The 19,834-nt window shown below is 43.8% G+C and overlaps 1 protein-coding gene across 5 annotated transcripts in view; it reads left to right on the forward strand.

Moving 5' to 3' along the window:
- Positions 1–19,834, forward strand: part of CFAP20DC (CFAP20 domain containing) — a 1,691,586-nt gene that overhangs the window by 792,274 nt on the left and 879,478 nt on the right. For all 5 annotated transcript variants that reach the window (XM_085624732.1, XM_085624734.1, XM_085624733.1 and 2 more), the window contains exon 11: positions 7,115–7,225. In XM_085624732.1, coding sequence (XP_085480858.1) covers positions 7,115–7,225 — 111 coding nt within the window. The remainder of the gene's footprint in view (positions 1–7,114; positions 7,226–19,834) is intronic.

The raw sequence follows: 19,834 nt of genomic DNA on the forward strand, positions 1-19,834 counted from the left end.
TTTGTGGATGCATACGATTCCTGAAGACGATTGGGGGCTAGCTTCCGGAAACATATCCCTATTGATGGTAGGGACACCCTACTGGCCCAAGAGAAGGGGGATAGGACGAGGTATGCACCAATGAAGGAAACACTTTCCATGCCATGTCTCACCCCTGAAAAATATAGGCACAGGTTTACCGACAGACAGTAGCTGGCCCATCAGTCTTTGGTGGATTGTGTAGATTCATTTTGCAAAGCAGTGGATGAGTGGGTGAAGGGCAGTGAAGTAAAGGATTACCAGGGGCTAGAGTGCACATGTTAAGTCATTGTTTTGCATTTCTGTACCAACACCTGAGTGATAGAAAGCTCCCTCACCCATGGAGCTTGCTAGGGAGGCGGACCACTGGCTCAGCCCCAGGGTCCACAATAAGGTATCTGGGGGGTTCACCACAAGGGTGGACAGGCTCCCGACCAGAAGCAGGAGGTAGAGTAAAAGCTGAAAACAAGGAGTTCTCTAAAGGTCCCAAAAATAGTTCCACAGGCCAGGACTCCAAACCCCCACCTGAGCAGGAAAAATGGTTCCCTGATAACAAGTCCTTAGGGAAGGCACCCTCTATGGTGCTTTGAGTGCCAACAGGTTGGGCATTTCAAAGGGGATTCCAAGTTTCCTAAGCAGCCACAGCCCCCACTGATGGGCAGACACCACTTCTGGCTAATGTAGTGCTTGGGTAGGAGATTACCCCAGATAGTGGGGGGGGGCAGTGCATAGGTTACCCTAGTGTCCCTGGGTGACAGAGAGATGTACCAAAGGCTCACGTGCCTAGTAATACTAAGAAATATAGACAGTGGATACCATCAATGGGCAGAAACTGGAGGCTTTGAGAGACACTGGGGCCTGTATGACAACTGTCAGATGTCATCTGGTGACCTCAGGGTAGGTAGTCCCTATTGCATTCCACCAGGTTATTCTTCTTGACAGCCATGAGAGTCACTAGCCAGTGGCTCTGGTTCCCTTTGGGTGGAGTGGGTCCCAGGTTCCTTGAGAGAAGTTGTTTCTCCATCCATACATGTGGATTGTCTGCTTGGCAATGACCTAGAGTACACATACCATCTGGAAAGAGGTGGAGCTCAGGTCTCACCTGGAAATGTTACGGCTGCCTGAGGGGGGTGCCTGACCACATGGTCCATGGCTGTCTGAGAAGGTAGTCAAGAACACCAGGAGCCTGGAAGAATGGCCCAGATGCCTGCCAAAAAGAGTAAGGGCAAAGGGTGCAGGAAACCCGCTCTTGAAACGCCCGTGGTCCAGGATAAAGCTGAGCCTGAGGGTGATCCCGGGACCTACAGGGGAGGTCATTACAGCCCCTGGAAATTTACCTGAACTGGCCAACTGGCAGAAGTAATGGTGTCCCACCAGGGAAGAGAGCGCTATAGAGCGCAGCTGGAGGTACTTACTCTTGAGGGCCTATGGCAGCAGGCTGCGGCCCAGGCAGCTGACGACACCTTGCTTGATCATCCAATCTATTGGGAGAATGATCTTGTGTATAGTGAGCTTAACGTTCCTAAGCATGGTGCAACCTGTGTGTTGGTGGTCATCGAGTGCTAAAGGGCTTTTCTACTGGAGCTGGCTCATAATGTTGCCCTGGCAGGTCATCTAGGGTAGGACAAGGCCTTTGAAAGGCTTGTCACCCACTTTTATTGGCCCCAAATGATGATGCCCTTGGATGCGTTGTGCAAGTTATGCCCTACCTGCCAGGTCAGTGGTAAAGCAGGGGGGAACTAGGCTCCCCTTAAGCCATTTACTGTAATTCCCACCCCCTTTGAAAGGGTGGGCATCACAATTGTTGGCCTCTGGACCCAAAGACAGCTCTAGGCAACGGGTTCATCCTGATCTTGGAACCCCCTGCCACCCGGTACCTGAAGGCAATTCTTCTGAGGACAGTAACTGTGACCGCAGTGGCCAGGGCATTGATGGGGATATTTCACAAGTGGTGTTTCTCAAGAGGTAACCAGGGTACCAACTTCATGTCTGCGAACATGAAGTCCATGCAGAAGGAGTGTAGAGTAACCTATATGTTTTCCTACCATTCCCATACTAACGGGCTGGTTGAGAGGTTCAACAAGACTCTGAAAGGCATGATCATGGGACCATCCGAGCCCTTGATGCGGAAGTGGGACGTCCTCTTGCCTTGCCTGTTGTTTGCATACAAGGAGGTACCACAGAAGGAGGTTTGGTTTAGCATTTTTGAGCTTCCGTACAGCCACCCTGTGTAAGGGCCTTTCAGTCTGTTAAAGGAGGGTTGAGAGCAAGCTCCCAGGAGAGTCCCCAGGATGTGGTGATCTACATGCTGGCACTCTGCATCCAGATTAAGCACTTCTAGAAGAAGGCTAAAGAGAATGTACAAGCCAGGCAGGAGGTTATGAAATGGTGTTATGACCAGTAGGCCACTCTTGCTGAGTTTCAGCGTAGCCAAAAAGTCTGGTAGATGGAACCTGTGGAGCTCAGAGACCTACAAGACTGCTGGTCGGAGCCTTATGAGGTGACAGAATGCAAGAGTGAGGTCACCTACCTGATGGACCTCAAGACTCCCATGAACCCTTTCAGAGTTTTGCATGTCAATCACCTCAAACCCCACTTTGAGAGGTCCAAGGCAACCATGCTCCTGGTCATGGATGATGGAGTGGAGGAGGAAAATAAACCTCTCCCCAAACTCCTCTCTTCCAAGGAGCAGGATGGGGCCAATGGAAGGTGTCCGCCTCTCCCCTACCCTGACCCTAGACCAAGAGAGGGACCGCCGCTAGTTGTTGGGGCAGTTTGCCTCTCTATCCTCCCTTACCCTAGGACTCACTACATGGTGTAACCATGTGTAGGAGAGTAGGATCTGCTTCACATGGGTACCCCCACTTTCTGCTGGTGTTTCACTGTTTTTCGACCTTAGTCTGGCTGTGCCCCTGCTAATCATGACCCCAGCCTAGCTGCTTCCTCTCTAAAAGGGTTTCCATGTACATTAGGTACATTTCTAATTGGATTCTGGGGTGCCTCATAAGCCCCTAGTATATGGTATACTATGTACCTAGGGCATAGGTACCTCAGAGGCCTACCAGGGGATGAAGCATGTATTATGCCACCCCTGGGAAACACTCCAAAATGACACCACAGGTCTGCTACTGCAGCCTGGGTAAGGTGGTGCTTGCACCCCTTACTGTGGTATAGGCTACCTATATCACTACCATTGCACACACATATAAAACCTATAAGTCACTCCTATAGCAGGCATTAACAATCCTGAAGGCAGAGTGCTTGGTTTTTATGTGCGAGGGTGCCCCTGCATGAGCAGAGCCCCTCTGCAGTGTTCGGAGTACCTCCTCTGATGCTGTTTGTGGTGCAGCCTGACCATATACTTTTAAGTTCATTATAACCTTGCGGTAAATGCTAACTCTGGACTGGCTGCATGGAACCATGTCGTCTTTGGTGCCAAACGCTTTGGAATACATCCCCCCCGCGGCATTCCACCCTTCTGGAGGGAGAGACATGTTCACACTGGTCTAACCCGGTAAAGACTTTCTAGAGCCCTGGCATCACAAAATGGATGCCACTGCCACATACACAGGTCTGGCCTCCTGCTGCTGACCGAAACTCCGGCAGGGGAGGCCTGGACAATAGGTTTCCTGTCCCAGGGAGGTGTATCCACCTCCCCAGACAGGCAGATGTGTATTGGGTCTGGGCGGGAGCACTCTCTAGGGCCCAAACGTGTATTTGTGCTTTTACTGTTGAATACTGACTTGGAACTTAAGTACTTCGAACTCCAGTCTCATAAAGAGACTAGAGGGGTGTGTTTTATCTTAAATACATATATTTTAAATATATACCTGGTGTGGTTGTCCTTTCATTTGATTCTTCAAGAGATTATAGACTGGTAAAACAAACTGCTTTACATTCCTTCAAGACTTAGCCTGAAGGCTACTCTCCATAGCTACCACTAGGATAGCTTTCAATAAAGGTTGTCTTTAACCTATCACCATATGGGGTTGTTTGGACTGATACAAGGTGCCCACTATAACTAGTGGACAGCATATGTCAGGCCAATTTCTCACACCATGATATTGATACTGAGGACAGTAGGCCTGTGAAGAGTAAAATCTAAAGGCTAGCTGACAAGGTGAGAGCTAGTATAAAGGAGGAAGTCTCCAAAATGCTGAAGCTTGGGACCCCAAGCTTCAGCATTTTGGAGACATCCTCAGCCCTCAAATTGTCTTTGGTCTTGCCCAGTTGTGTTGGTCCCGAAGGCTGCCCCTCCAGGTACCACCCCTGAACTTAGTTTCTACCTATTACCGGGGACTTAATGCAGTCATTAAAACTAACTCACACCCCATCCCCAGAGATGATGATCTCATTGATTGGTTAGGGGCTGCTAAGTTCCTCAATGGGTCTGGCTTAATGTCTGGATACTGGCAGATTGACCTAACTGAGGGGGCCAAAGAGAGGTCAGTGTTCTGTACCCCAGAAAGCCCTCCAGCTCTAGGTGATGCCCTTGGCGTTGAAGAACACCCCTGCCACCCTCCAGAGGTTCCTCAACCAGGCACTGGCTGGATTGAAGAACTTCAGTGCTACCTACCTAGACAACATTGCAGTCTTCAGTTCTAGCTGGGAGGGCCACCTGTGCCTCCTTAGGGAAGTTCTTCAGGCTCTGCAGAGAGCAGGCCTGACTATCAATGCCAGTAAGTGCCAGATAGGGCATCTTTCAGTAGTCCACTTGGGACACCAAGTGGGAGGAGGCAAAGTGCAGCCCCTCCAGGCCAAAATCCAAACCATTCGGGCTTGGGAACCCCCAAGTCCATACAGAGGTGAGGGCCTTCCCGTGCCTCATCTAGAATTACAGGAGATATATCTAGTGGTATGGCACTATTGCTGCCCCTGGACATCACTGACCGCCCAAAAAAAGCCCAGACAGGTGCTCTAAATGGAGGTGATCCAGAATGCTTTTGACTACATGAAGAAGCTCATGTGCACAGTATCAATGCTCAGGACTCCTGATTTCTCTTGGGAATTCATTATGCAGACAGATGCCTGAGAGCATAGCATAGGGGCCATGCTCCCACAGCTAAACTAAGAGGGCTTAGATCAACCTTTTGGTGCCTGCAGCCTGAGCCTGATCCTGGGTTGCATGACCAGGTGTAGCTGCCAGTTAGTCCTTGTGTATTGCTCCCAGACAGTGAGACAAAGGGAAGGTGGGTATTAGCAGGAAGGGCATTCTCAGTTAACGAAGGGAAGAAATTGTCATCTACCAAACATGCACATCACAAAAGCTCTGCCTGAGCACTCTCACAATGGGTTTGAGACTGGTCTTTTGTGAACGCAAACAAACTGGGGCCAGGACAGGGAGGAAGGGGATGCCTAACACCTCAGTGGGATGGAAACCTCTGGAAGGTTCCTCTAGTTCAAAGTGGGCACCACGTATAAATATTAGACCCTTAGACCCAACTCTTCAGTGCACTTCTGGACCTGTGAACTCGGCCAGGACGAAAGACTGCTGTGCTGTTGAAAGAACGGCCACTATGCTGGACTGCTGCTCCGAAGGACTGCTGCTCTGCTGCTGTCTTGTCTGCCTGGGTGAGAAGGACTGGACTTGCATCTCTAACCTCAGGACCCCAGAGTGGCTCCAAGGGCTAATTAACTGGCCTCCTGATCAGAAGCCTTAGGAACAGACTGGCTTTCAGTAACCTTGGACCCAGCACCTGGACTCTGCCATCTGTGAGTCCTGCCCTCCCAAGCGGTGCCACCCCAGTCATGGACCCTTGGAAGTGGGCCTGAATGTGCTGTGCCAGCTCATCTGTGGATTCTGCAGAACCGACATATCTCCTCCACGGAGTGGCACATCTCCTGCATAACCGGCACATCACCTCTGCTGCTTGATGCATCAGCCTTGAAATCAACACATTGCCTCTGTTGCGCAAACTTTTCTGACGCAAGGACTCTGCATAGCCATCTTAGCCCATCAGAAGTGCTGATGCGTGACGCATCTTCACGCAAGGACATCGCCTCGCCCAATGCAGCCCATTGGAACCACGACAGTGCGATGCATCTCCACGCAAGGACATTGCATCATCTCTGCTGTGCGGTACATCCTCAGTGCATGACTCCGTATCTGTCCGCAACCAGGATTAAGGTACTCTGTTCAGTGGGTCTAAGTGGTTCCCTGTAGCTGATTTCCACTCTATCGTGGTAGTCCTGAACTTGTGACTTTGACCTGATCGGGTGAGACCAAATAACCACAGTCGGCGCTTTGAGCTCCTTGGCACTATTTTCAGTGGAATCTTTAAAACTGCATATCTCCGGTTCTGCTGATTGGATTTTGGTTGTTTTGGTCTTGTTTTATTTATGAAAGTGTACTCCATTTTTCTAAATTGGTGTGGGATTATAGCCGTATTGTGTTTTCACTTTATTACTGTTTGAAATGCTGCATAAATACTTTATACATTACCTCTAAGTTAAGACTACCAGAGGGTTAACCACAGGTTAATTTGGAGTTTTATTGTCACTTCACCCTCACAGGGATTGTGGTTGCTGGCTTTAAAGGTTTTCACCCCTCCCCCTCATCCAGTAGCCCAATTTCTTACAAACTTCAATAGGCATTCATATCTGTATGGTTTTCAGTGACACTGACTACAGCCTTTTACTTTCCCTCATGTGAGTCTGGCTGTTCATAACGTCAGTCAAATTGCAGCAGACATTCATCTCCATATAATGTTAAATAAATGTTGTTCTCCATCTGTGATATCATGTAAGCCACTTGCTTTGCCCTCTGTGATGTTGTGTAAGGTCTTTGTCAGTGCTTTACAGAGGGACTGGAGGTTAGGGTTCTTGAGCTAACCATTACAAGGATTATCATAATTTTTTAGGGTTTATAACATAACCATAATGTGCCTTAAACTGAGGTTAAGGGACATTTTGTGTGTTTTTTTTAAAATAATGTATGGCATTATTCACATTTCCATTAATAGTAGTTTGTGCTTTAGAGTGAGGTGTCTTGGCATAGGTATATTGTTTTCGCTATACATTTTAAGAGATGTTTAAGAGATGTGGGATAAAGATTAACCGTGATTTTGTTTGTTTTTGCTGCTCAATGAATCAAAAGATCAGCCTACCATTCAACCACATCCACCACAGGATGCTTCAGCAGAGAGAAGTAACATGAGAAGACTGCGAGTAAAAAGTGCTGGCAAAGATAGAAATGAAACCAGTAATGGTAAGTTGACAACGGAATATGGATAACATTTATTTCCATAAGAATGGCTCAAATTGATCATTTTAATTTCCTTCTTAAAAATGTAGTGTTGTCCTTGACTAAGGAAAGAGGGTGAGCTTTGCACACTCTGCTTAGCCAGCTTCAAGGTCATTTGGAATGTTTTATCCTAATTCTAACTGCAATTTTTTTAGATTTCTGCTTGTTATTTTTCCTGCTATTGTAGAAACATCATTATCCTGGTCAGACCATTTTTCAAACTTTGGTCCCAAGCCAGTGATCTAGAGCGTAATGCCCAGTTACTCTAGAAAGGAGATGTAGTTTATCGTTTTGGCAATCAAGAGCATAGCATGACATCCGTCTCCATTTGCTTTGACCAAAAATATATTGCCTCTCATATTTTGATTATTGCTTGATAGGATTATCGTTTTAAACAAACAACAAAAACAACTGAAATACACCAGTCATAGTTATCTCAAGTAACTATAACTTGTGACCTAAAGTTATTATAACTTGCACTGCTAATGACTTTCCATATTACATCACTCATGACATGTTCTATGACATCATTGATAACATCACTGCAGCATCTGAAAAGATGTCATTGATGATAACACTGTGCTATCTGAATTTTGAGGGAATATATATGAATAAGATCTTGTTGAAGGCTCCGGCCGAAACGCGTAGGTCTCTTCCTTGCACTGTTGGTGGAAGAGAAATTTAAATAATGACTACTTATAATTCGCTGGTGCCTGGCTGCGCTGCTTTCTTCTAAGCCCTCAGATCGTGGGGTGTGTCCTGAAGAGTGTTGGAATATATATATATATATTCACTGAAAAAACCATAGGTTTCACACACGTTATAGTTAGGAATTAGCATCTAAAAAACCTTGCAAATTCACCTTGCAAATTCACTGCGCGCACGGTACGAACTGCGTTAAGTGGGCGCGCACGCCACGAATGGCGTAAAGTAACTTAGCATTTAAAAAAACGTACAAATTCACTGAAAAAACCATAGGTTTCACACACGTTATAGTTAGGAATTAGCATTTTAAAAACCTTGCAAATTCACTGAAAAAAACATAGGTTTCACACATGTTATAGTTAGCTGGACATTTTACTGATAAAAAACCAATGAAATTACCCCGTTATAGTTAGTGCAGGCAACTATAACTAACGCGACCGCAATCCTCTGCTGATGACATATGTGTCTTTATGAAAAAAAAATATTTGTAATATATGTATAGCTAAAATTTAATGGAAGAAGACATGGGCAAATAAGTGTCTAAATACAGTATTAGCATCAGCAGAGGATTGCGGTCGCGTGAGTTATAGTTGCCTGCACTAGCTATAACAGGGGAATTTCATTGGTTTTTTATCAGTAAAATGTCCAGCTAACTATAACATGTGTGAAACCTATGGTTTTTTCAGTGAATCTATATATATCTATATATCTATATAAATATATATAGATATATAGAGTATATGTATGCATGCATTTATATTTGTATTTATATAGATATGCAGATTATATATATGTTTATATATGTATGTATATATATATATATATACACATACATATATAAATGCATAGATGTGCATATGTGTGCGTGTAGAGAGAGGTAGAGAGAGGTAGCGAGGTAGAGGTGTAGAGGTAGAGACGTAGAGGTAGAGAGGTAGAGGTAGAGAGTAGTAGAGAGAGAGGTAGAGAAAGGTAGAGAGGTAGAGAGTAGAGGATGAGTAATAGAGAGTAGAGAGAGAGTAGTAGAGAGAGTAGCAGAGAGTGAGTAGGAGAGAGTAGTAGAGTGAGTAGTAGAGTGTGAGTAGTAGAGAGTGAGAAGTAGAGAGTAGTAGAGAGTGAGTAGTAGAGGGAGTAGTAGAGAGTAGTAGAGAGTGAGTAGTAGACAGTGAGTAGTAGAGAGTGAGTAGTAGAGAGTAGTAGACAGTGAGTAGTGGAGACTGAGTAGCAGAGAGAGAGTAGTAGAGAATGTGTAGTAGAGAGTGAGTAGTAGAGTGAGTAGTAGAGAGTAGTAGGGAGAGTAGTAGAGAGTGAGTAATAGAGAGTAGTAGAGAGTGAGTAGTATAGAGTAGTAGAGAGAGAGTAGTAGAGAGTGAGTAGTAGAGAGAGAGTAGTAGAGAGTGAGTAGTAGAGAGTAGTAGAGAGTGAGTAGTAGAGAGTAGTACAGAGTGAGTAGTAGAGAGTGATTAGTAGAGAGTAGTGGAGTAGTAGAGAGTGAGTAGTAGAGAGTAGTAGAGAGTGAGTATTAGAGTGATTAGTAGGGAGTAGTAGAGAGTGAGTAGTAGAGTGAGTAGTAGAGTGAGTAGTAGAGAGCAAGTAGTAGAGTGTGTAGTAGAGAGAGAGTAGTAGAGATTAGTAGAGAGTGAGTAGTAGAGAGAGTAGTAGAGAGTAGTAGAGTAGTAGAGAGTGAGTAGTAGCGAGTGAGTAGTAGAGAGTAGTAGAGAGTGAGTAGCAGAGAGAGTAGTAGAGAGTAGTAGAGTGAGTAGTAGAGAGTGAGTAGTAGAGAGAGAGAGTAGTAGAGAGTAAGTGGTAGAGAGTAGTAGAGTGAGTAGTGGAGAGTAGTAGAGAGAGTAGTAGAGTGAGTAGTTGAGAGTGAGTAGAGAGAGTAGTAGAGTGAGTAGTTGAGAGTGAGTAGTAGAGAGTAGTAGAGAGTAGTAGAGTAGTAGAGATGAGTAGTAGAGAGTGAGTAGTAGAGAGTAGTAGAGTGAGTAGTAGAGAGTAGTAGAGAGTAGTAGAGAGTGAGTAGTAGAGTAGTAGAGACTGATTGGTAGAGAGTAGTAGAGAGTAGTAGAGAGTGAGTAGTAGAGAGTGAGTAGTAGAGAGTAGTAGAGTACTAGAGAGTAGTAGAAAGTGAGTAGTAAAGAGTGAGTAGTAGAAAGTAGTAGCGAGTGAGTAGTAGAGAGTGAGTAGTTTAATTTAAAAGGAACACAATGAGGAGGTTCATTTTACCATAGAAATTATGATTAGTGAGGAAAAAAGAAAAATTAGGGCACATTTTGAGTGACTTCTCAAATCCTCTTCTATTTCATTAAAAAATTCTGCCATGCAGACTGAAACATGCACTTTCAATACCAGCAGCAGACTTCCCTGGTGAGCAGTAGCTTTACTACAGTGATCTAATGAGCAACTAGAGTGCTACCATTCAGAATTTATGGAAAATATGTGACACATCTGAATGCCTTCTTGATGGAATCAAAGTAAACAAGCATTGAAAATGCAATAGGTCTCGCCCTCATTTAAGTTAAAGCAACTCTGTTTGTAATTAGGTGGCTTTTTAGCTTTGCTTGTATTAGAGTTTTTCAAACTTTCATATACATACCATGCATATGTATGCATATATGTATATGTATATGTTTGCATGAATTTATATTTATATAGATATGCAGATTATATTTATATGTTTATATATGTATATATATATATATATATGTATACACATGCATATATATAAATGCATATGCATATATATGCATATATATATGTGCATATGTGTGCATGTACAGAGAGGTAGAGAGGTAGAGGTGTATAGGTAGAGGTGTAGAGGTGTAGAGGTAGAGAGGTAGAGGTAGAGAGGTAGAGAGAGGTAGAGAGTAGAGAGCGAGTAATAGAGAGTAGAGAGTGAGTAGTAGAGAGTAGTAGAGAAAGTATCAGAGTGAGTAGTAGAGAGTGAGTAGTAGAGAGTGAGTAGTTGAGAGTAGTAGAGAGTGAGTAGTAGAGTGAGTAGTAGAAAGTAGTAGAGAGTAGTAGTGAGTGAGTAGTAGAGAGTAGTAGAGAGTGAGTAGTAGAGAGTAGTAGCGAGTGAGTAGCAGAGTGAGTAGTAGAGAGTAGTAGAGAGTGAGTAGTAGAGAGTGGTAGAGAGAGTAGTAGAGAGTGAGTAGTAGAGAGTGAGTAGTAGAGAGAGAGTAGTAGAGAGTGAGTAGTAGAGAGTAGTGGAGTAGTAGAGAGTGAGTAGTAGAGAGTAGTAGAGAGTGAGTATTAGAGTGAGTACTAGAGAGTAGTAGAGAGCGAGTAGCAGAGAGCAAGTAGTAGAGTGTGTGTAGTAGAGAGAGAGTAGTAGAGAGTGAGAAGTAGAGAGAGTAGTAGAGTAGTAGAGAGTGAGTAGTAGAGAGTAGTTGAGAGCGAGTAGTAGAGAATCAGTAGTGGAGAGTGAGCAGTAGAGAGTAGTAGAGAGTGAGTAGTAGAGAGTGAGTAGTAGAGAGTGAGTAGTACAGAGTGAGTAGTACAGAGTGAGTAGTAGAGAGTAGTACAGAGTGAGTAGTATAGAGTAGTAGAGTGAGTAGTAGAGAGTGAGTAGTAGAGAGAGAGTAGTAGAGAGTGAGTAGTATAGTAGTAGAGAGTGAGTGGTAGAGAGTAGGAGAGAGTAGTAGAGTGAGTAGTAGAGAATAGTAGAGAGTGAGTAGTAGAACGAGTAGTAGAGAGTAGTAGAGTAGTAGAGAATGAGTAGTAGAGAGTGAGTAGTAGAGAGTAGTAGAGAGTGAGTAGTAGAGAGTGAGTAGTAGAGAGCGAGTAGTAGAGAGTGAGTAGTAGAGAGTGAGTAGTAGAGAGTGAATAGTAGAGAGTGAGTAGTAGAGAGTGAGTAGTAGAGAGAGAGTAGTAGAGAGTGAGTAGTAGAGTGAGTAGTAGAGAGTAGTAGAGAGAGAGTAGTAGAGAGTGAGTAGTAGAGAGAGAGTAGTAGAGTAGTAGAGAGTGAGTGCTAGAGAGCAGCAGAGAGTAGTAGAGTGAGTAGTAGAGAGTAGTAGAGAGTGAGTAGTAGAGAGTGAATAGTAGAGAGTGAGTAGTAGAGAGAGAGTAGTGGAGAGTGTAGTAGAGAGTGAGTAATAGAGAGTAGTAGCGAGTGAGTAGTAGAGAGTAGTAGAGAGTGAGTAGTAGAGTAGTAGAGAGTGAGTGGTAGAGAGTAGTAGAAAGTAGTAGAGTGAGTAGTAGAGAGTGAATAGTAGAGAGTAGTTGAGAGTGAGTAGTAGAGAGTAGTAGAGCGTGAGTAGTAGAGAGTGAGTAGTAGAGAGTGTGTAGTAGAGAGTAGTAGTGAGTGAGTAGTAGAGAGTGAGTAGTAGAGTAGTTGAGAGTGAGTAGTAGAGAGTGAGTTTTAGAGAGTAGTAGAGAGAAGTAGAGAGTGAGTAGTAGAGAGTGAGTAGTAGAGTAGTAGAGAGTCAGTAGTAGAGTAGTAGAGAGTAGTCAGTCAGTGTCAGTCAATGTCAGTCAGTCAGTGTCAGTCAATCAGTGTCAGTCAGTGTCAGTCAGTGTCAGTCAGTCAGTGTCAGTCAATCAGTGTCAGTCAGTGTCAAACAGTGTCAGTCAGTGTCAATCGGTCAGTGTCAGTCAGTCAGTGTCAGTCAGTCAGTGTCAGCTAGAGCAGCTCTGCTGACCTGGTTCTCTGGCTCTAAAGCAGCTCTGCTGACCTGGTTCTCTCTCTCTAAAGCAGCTCTGCTGACCTGGTTTCTCTGGCTCTACAGCAGTTCTGCTGACCTGGTTCTCTGGCTCTAGAGCAGCTCTGCTGACTTAGTTCTTATGCTACAGAGCAGCTCTGCTGATCTAGTTCTCTGGCTCTACAACAGCTCTGCAGACCTGGTTCTCTGGCTCTAAAGCAGCTCCGTTGACCCAGTTCTATGGCTCTGAAGCAGTTCTGCTGACATGGTTCACTGGCTCTATAGAAGCTCTGCTGACCTGGTTCTCTCCCTCTAAAGCAGCTCTACTGACCTGGTTTCTCTGGCTCTACAGCAGCTCTGCTGACCTGGTTCCCTGACTCTAGAGCAGCTCTGCTGACCTAGTTCTTAGGCTCTAGAGCAGCTCTGCTGACCTGGTTCTCTGGCTATACAGCAGCTCTGCTGACCTGGTTTTCTGCACTCACGACGCACGCACCCGACTTCGCGAAAATATATTTAAAAATAATATACGTTTCTTATAAGTACAACTATATTATTTTGATGAATATCTTACATAATCTCTTGCCTTAATATGTATATTAAAGACACATACATATCATTTTGGAACATACATTTTTTTGTGGGAGTCGCGCACCCAGCGCGCCCCAGCACGTATATGATGTCACGCGGGACCCGCAAGCGTGCAAACATCTCGTACCGTAATGCGCATGTGTCGCGAATGCGCAGGAGCAGGAGTCGCAGACTGGTCGCATACCAATCGCGCATATCACGTGATATTAAATGTATATGATGTAACTGAAAAACACGCAGCCGTCGCACACCATACACGGATCCTTCATGACTTTTCTAAAATGGCGGCTAGAATACGCGCACCCACCGTGATGTGTACACTTTGAGTCCGCGACTACGAAAAAAATTGGATTTTTTTTTTTAAAGAAAATGATATCAATATATTAAAATAAAAAATGAAAACAAGAAAATTAATCAATATTTCAGTTTTAATTAGAAAATGTTTTTTTGCAATTTTCAGAAAAATATATAATGTTATTTAATGAATAAAATATTTATAAATAAACAGTTAAAAAACTGTAGAAAATCAGTACAAAAAATAGATATAACTACTATCACACTTAAAAGTTAGCATTTAAAAAACCTTTGAAATTCACTGAAAAAGAACATAGGTTTCAGAGACGTTATAGTTAGAAATTAGCATTTAAAAAACCTTAGCAATTCACAGAAAAAACCATAGTTTTCAGGGGTGTTATAGTTAGCTGCCCATTTCACTCGTACAAAACCATAGAAATTCCTCCGTTATAGTTAGTTCTGCTAACTATAACTCACGCGCCCGCAATGCACTGCTGATGATGTCACATATTGCATCATTCATGACATGGTCAGTGACATCACTGATGTAAATGTAAATTTGATACTTGTATAGCGCACTATCACCCGCAAGGGTCTCAAGGCGCTTGTACGAATACCGCTGTGGAACCCATCCTGGCTTTCCCTGTGAGGTGTCCACTCCTGGGCACCCCCAAGGTGGAGGCCAGGCATCCTTAGTGTTGTGGGGGCCGTTGTGGAGATTAAGCAAGCTATTGCCCAGAGTTGCAGAGTGGGACTCCATGATTGGAATAGGCACCGAGGCGAGAATTATCAGGTCCGTGGAATTTTTGAGCCCAAGACCCGCCGAGGCGGGGAATTGAACCCTGGTCCCGGGCTAGACCTCTGCATCAGGGTCTGCCGCTCTAATCATTGAGCCACACTTCTCCACTTGACATCACTGATGACATCTCAAATGACATCACTGATGACATCATCCACTTGACAATCCGATACACCACATCATACACTAGTATAACCTTTCATCACTCACTGTAAAATACAGAGTACCATATTTAAAACCATTGACACACCAATACCAGTTACTACATACCCACTCACTGATTCCTAAGTCTACACACACAACTACCCATTCAACAACAGAATCATCTATACATGCAGTCATTAATTAATAGAACACTATCAAATGCACTTATACACATATATAGACGTTGACACATCAGCAGTCATCTTAGTCGGTTATGCAGTCATCCTACTCATTCATGAAAAAAATGTATCGCACTTAAATTTACTCACACAATTATCCAATGACACCTCATTTATTCAAACACATAGTAACTCATCGTTAATATGTTAAAAAAGCACCATTACAATTATACACTCATTCATATATTTACTCTCACAATCACTGACTCTTACACAAACGTATTTATATACACCAACTCTCACATACAATGCCTTTTATTTTTTTACTTTGTTGAAGATGTACAACTAAAACATATATTGGCTCACCAACACACAAATAAATACACTCAGTCACCCAAACAACTGTTTCCACATGCACTCTTAAACCCATACACCTAGTCAATCAACCATTCACACATCTATGCATAGACTTACACACACCCCATCCAACCACACACAAACTCAGTGTCCCATACAAATACTCACCCAACTAATCAATAACTAATATACACATTCATGTAGTTAGTGACCAACTGAGGCAGCATGTTATACAACAACAAAGACAGTGCTGCACACATTCACATAGTTTAGTTACTAATCCATGTATTAAGTGAGACACTTTTAATTACTCACTTAAAAAGACAGTCAGACAGCTACTAAATCCTCCATCCAGACAGTTATATATCCACTCAATCTTCAATACAGATTGGTATATATATATATATATATTCACAGAAAAAACCATAGGTTTCAGGCACGTTATAGTTAGGAATTAGCATTTAAAAAACCTCAGAAATTCACTGAAAAGGAGTGTTATAGTTAGCTGGACTTTTCACTTGTACAAAACCATTGAAATTCCCCCGTTATAGTTAGTTCAGCTAACTATAACTCGCGCGCCCGCAATGCACTGCTGATGACGTCACATATTACATCACTCATGACATGGTCAGTGACATCACTCATGACATCACTGATGACATCTCAAATGACATCACTGATGACATCATCCAGTGAATGTGTGTTTTTCTGAAAATTAAATATGTTTTATATATGTATATCTCAAGGTCGATGGAAGAATAAATGGGTATATAAGTGTCTAAATGGATGATTTGTTTTTGAAAAATTGATCGTGTAACTGACTGATTAAGTGTATCATAGTGAATACATGGCTTAGTGAGTAATGTTTAAATATGTAAATATCTGTATCAGTCTGTCGCTTTGTGTATAAGTGGCTGCATGGGTTGGTGAGTAGCTACATGGGTGTCTATATAGGTTATTAGTTGGTTTTTTGAGTATCAGTCTGAGTGTCTGCATGGTTCGGTGGGGGGTATTACGTAGTGCATAGGTGCATGAATGAGTGACTCACTGTTTGTATGTGTTGAACACAGCATGTGTGCAGGACTGTATGGGTGGATGAGTGTGTGTATGGGTGTGTTAGTGAGTGAATGACTGTCTCAATAGTGTTTTTATGAGTAACTACATATGTTTTAAACTAGTATATGTGACTATTGGTGTATATATGTGAGTATATGTGAGAGTGAGAGATTGAAAGAGTTCCTGTATGAATAAGTATGTGTTTCTATAAGTGATTGTTTAAAAGACTAAGTATGTGTAAGTTTCCGTAGAAGTAAGTGTGGTGGTGTGTGTATATAACTGTATATGCAAGTAAATGTATGTTTGATTCTTTATTAGCATGAGTGACTATGTGTGTGAGTAACTCTATGGATGAGTGGCATTGTGTAACAGGATGTATAGGTGCATGAGTACATATGATGAGTGAGTACATGTATGAGTGACTGTATAGGACTGTTGGTGAATGAGTGGATGTGTATGTGGATCTTAGAATTACTGAAGAGGTTGTTGTAACTGGTATTGGTATGTCCATTGTTTTGAAAATTTTAGTCTCTATTTTTGAATGTGTGTATCAAAGGTTATATTAGGGTGAGAGGAGGTCTGCCACTCTATCACAAGGATGATGTCATCAGTGATGTCATCAGTGATGTCATTTGAGATGTCATCAGTGATGTCATTTGAGATGTCATCAGTGATGTCATGAGTGATGTCACTGACCATGTCATGAGTGATGTAATATGTGACGTCATCAGCAGTGCATTGCGGGCGCGCGAGTTATAGTTAGCTGAACTAACTATAACGGGGGAATTTCAATGGTTTTGTACAAGTGAAAAGTCCAGCTAACTATAACACTCCTTTTCAGTGAATTTCTGAGGTTTTTTAAATGCTAATTCCTAACTATAACGTGCCTGAAACCTATGTTTTTTTCTGTGAATTTCAAAGGTTTTTTAAATGCTAATTTCTAACTATGCCTACAGAGATAGGACATGTGAAGAAAGAAGAAAGAATGCACAGAAAGAAACAAAAGAAGTGCAGAAAGAAGCAACAGAAGTCCTCAAATACGAAGATAAGTGCAGGAAGAAGGATAACGTGCAGAAAGAACAAAAAGAAGAGCAGAAAGAAGCCTTGTTGCAAAATCATCCTGTACCCTCAACTTTTTCAGACGGATACTGGTGGTAACTGAGTCTGACTAGCCAGTCCTAGAGCCAGTGCTATGTTAAAAGACACTTAGAATACAGTGAAAACACCTACATACACTAGGGAACATTATGCGTTGGGGTCCCCCTGTGATTAGCATGACCTCCTCTGTAAGCCCCTAGTACATAATAAGGCATGGGGATTAAAACTACCTCTTAAAACAGGCCACAGGGCGTTTTTGCACACGTTAACTCAGGCCCCGTCCCCTCCCTTCACCACTGTGTAAACACGCCCTGTGTCCATTTTTAGTTGGGAGATTAAGTTCATTTGAATCCTGAGGGTCCCTAGGGTCCAACTAGCCCACTAGGTACCTCCAGTAAATGCCACAGAGCTGTGTTGCAGAGAGGTGTAAAAAGTGGCACGGCCTGGACCACCTCCTTGCAATGCAGCTCAGTGGCGCTTACTGGAAGCACTTGGTGGGCTAGTTAGCCCCCAGGGGCCCTCAGTATTGAAGGGAAATTATATCCCCAATTTAAAACGTGCCATAGTGCGTGTTTGCACACGTCACCTCAGGCCCCGTCCCCTCCCTTCACCACTGTGTAAACGCGCCCTGTGGCTGTTCTAAGTTGAGAGATTAAGTCCCCTTGAATCCTAAGGGTCCCTAGGGTCAAACTAGACCACTAGGTACCTCCAGTAAGCGCCACAGAGCTGCGTTGCAGAGAGGTGTAAAAAGGGGCTTGGCCTCAGAACACCTGTCTGAAGCGCAGCTCCCTGGCGCATACTGGAGATGCCTGTTGGGGGCGCGTTTGCAGAGTGCTGCACGGAGGGGGCATGGCCTCCGGCACGATGCCAGTCTTTTATTTATTTTACATTTTTAAGAAGGGGGGCTGTGTGGTTCCCCTTCTTATTCTAATTTATTGGCCCTGATGACCCCATCCCCCAGGGCCTGTCTCCTAATTATATTTTTTTGACCCCAATCCCTAGGGCCGGCCACTGTTTTTTATTATTTAAAAAAAATATTTATTTATAGACACACCTAGGACATGCTGGACAAACCGTACGTACCTATCACCATGACGATTTGCGGGATATTCATTAAAAGGCGACTATGCATGCAATGAATCCACGTGGAATGTATTTACACTACTAGTGAAGCTCTGACATGTCTGATGCCCTACCGTGCCTAATCCCGGTAGACACCCTTGTCATTTATTTATACAAACATGGGTAGCTATTGACGGGCACATTTAATACACATGCACACCAAGCCATTCAAAGGGGATTCGACAAAAATTCGACCAAAACTATGCAAGAAACCCCCTCACGGTTAATAAAACACACATCCACTGCCGGATGTGTAATACTTTTTATTTTACTCTCTGGAAAGGGGACGAACATCACTTGAGAGTCACAGCGCGCTCCTGACAGAGCCCAATGCTGTGTTACACCCACCATTGCCTGCCGAGTGCCACACACCTCTGTGTTGTATTCCACTAGCTAGTGCATATGCTATGACACTCTCTAGCCCATGTGCACTGTAACACCACCCCGTGAATATGTCATGCCACACTTGTCTTCGCACGGGTTATATTGCCCCATCTAACGTGCCTTCCTCGATGCCTATGTTATAACGCACAGTGCTATGCCATACATATTACAATCTGCGATCCATATCTGTGTCACAGTTCATATGCAACGTTACACTCCCCAGCACATATTTTATATTACAACTTTAGAGACTAGTTAGGTTACACAACACTGCCCTGTGCATATTACACTCCAAGGCGCATATCGCATAGCACGCGCTAGTGCCTGTGCTATCTCGCGCTCTCCAATGAATCTGTCATTGCGCACAATGTATTGCATATTATATTTCACGCCCGGTTCATCTTATATCACACTTTTTGGTGCATAGTTTATACCATACACTATATCTAGTTTTCATTTTCAATCGTGCTCTCAGGACTATGTTCTATATAACACTGTGTTCACCTACCCTTTTCACGGGCATTACATTTTGCGATAGGGGGTGGAGGGTCAGGGGGTGTTTCTGCCAAGTGAGCCCGGAGTCACAGTCACAAACGTCCTCTTCTTCCTGAATAAAAGTGAGATTATGCTGCATACTTGTTCATATTGTAAGTAGTTCGCACAGACTCAATGTTTTAAAAACAATAAAGTTCCTAATACCCGCCTTCTCTGAACAGTTAGCTTGCTGCCCCATCCCCCTCCTCCCTATCCTCTGTTGTGTGAATCCATGGAATAGCCTCCTCCCTCCTGCCATGCATGGTCTGATGTGCTGCCACTGCCCTCAATTTAGTATGATGTACCAGTCCACTCCTCCTGCCCTCCATTGACCAATTCTATGCCCCATCATTGACCTCCTGCTTAAACTCTGTGCTTAGCTTGCTGCCCCTATTCTCCTTCCCCCTGCCCTCCGATGTCTTTGTGCATGCCCCTGCTCCATCCTTTTTGCCCACCATGTCCCATGGACCTGCCACTCCTATCTACTCTGAGTGTTCTGTTGAGCTGCCACTCCCCTCCCACCTGCCTAGCATTGTCAGATGACTGTAACCTGTCCCTGCCACCTCCACCCTGCCTGTCCACATGCCATGCCCCTATCCTCTTCCTCCTGTCCTACATGGTCCATTGTACTGCCACACCCTTCTGCCCTCCCTGGTCTGTTGTGCTGCAACTGCTC

The sequence above is a fragment of the Triturus cristatus genome, chromosome 9 (genome assembly GCF_964204655.1).
Source record: "Triturus cristatus chromosome 9, aTriCri1.1, whole genome shotgun sequence".
Taxonomy (NCBI): Eukaryota; Metazoa; Chordata; class Amphibia; order Caudata; family Salamandridae; genus Triturus; species Triturus cristatus.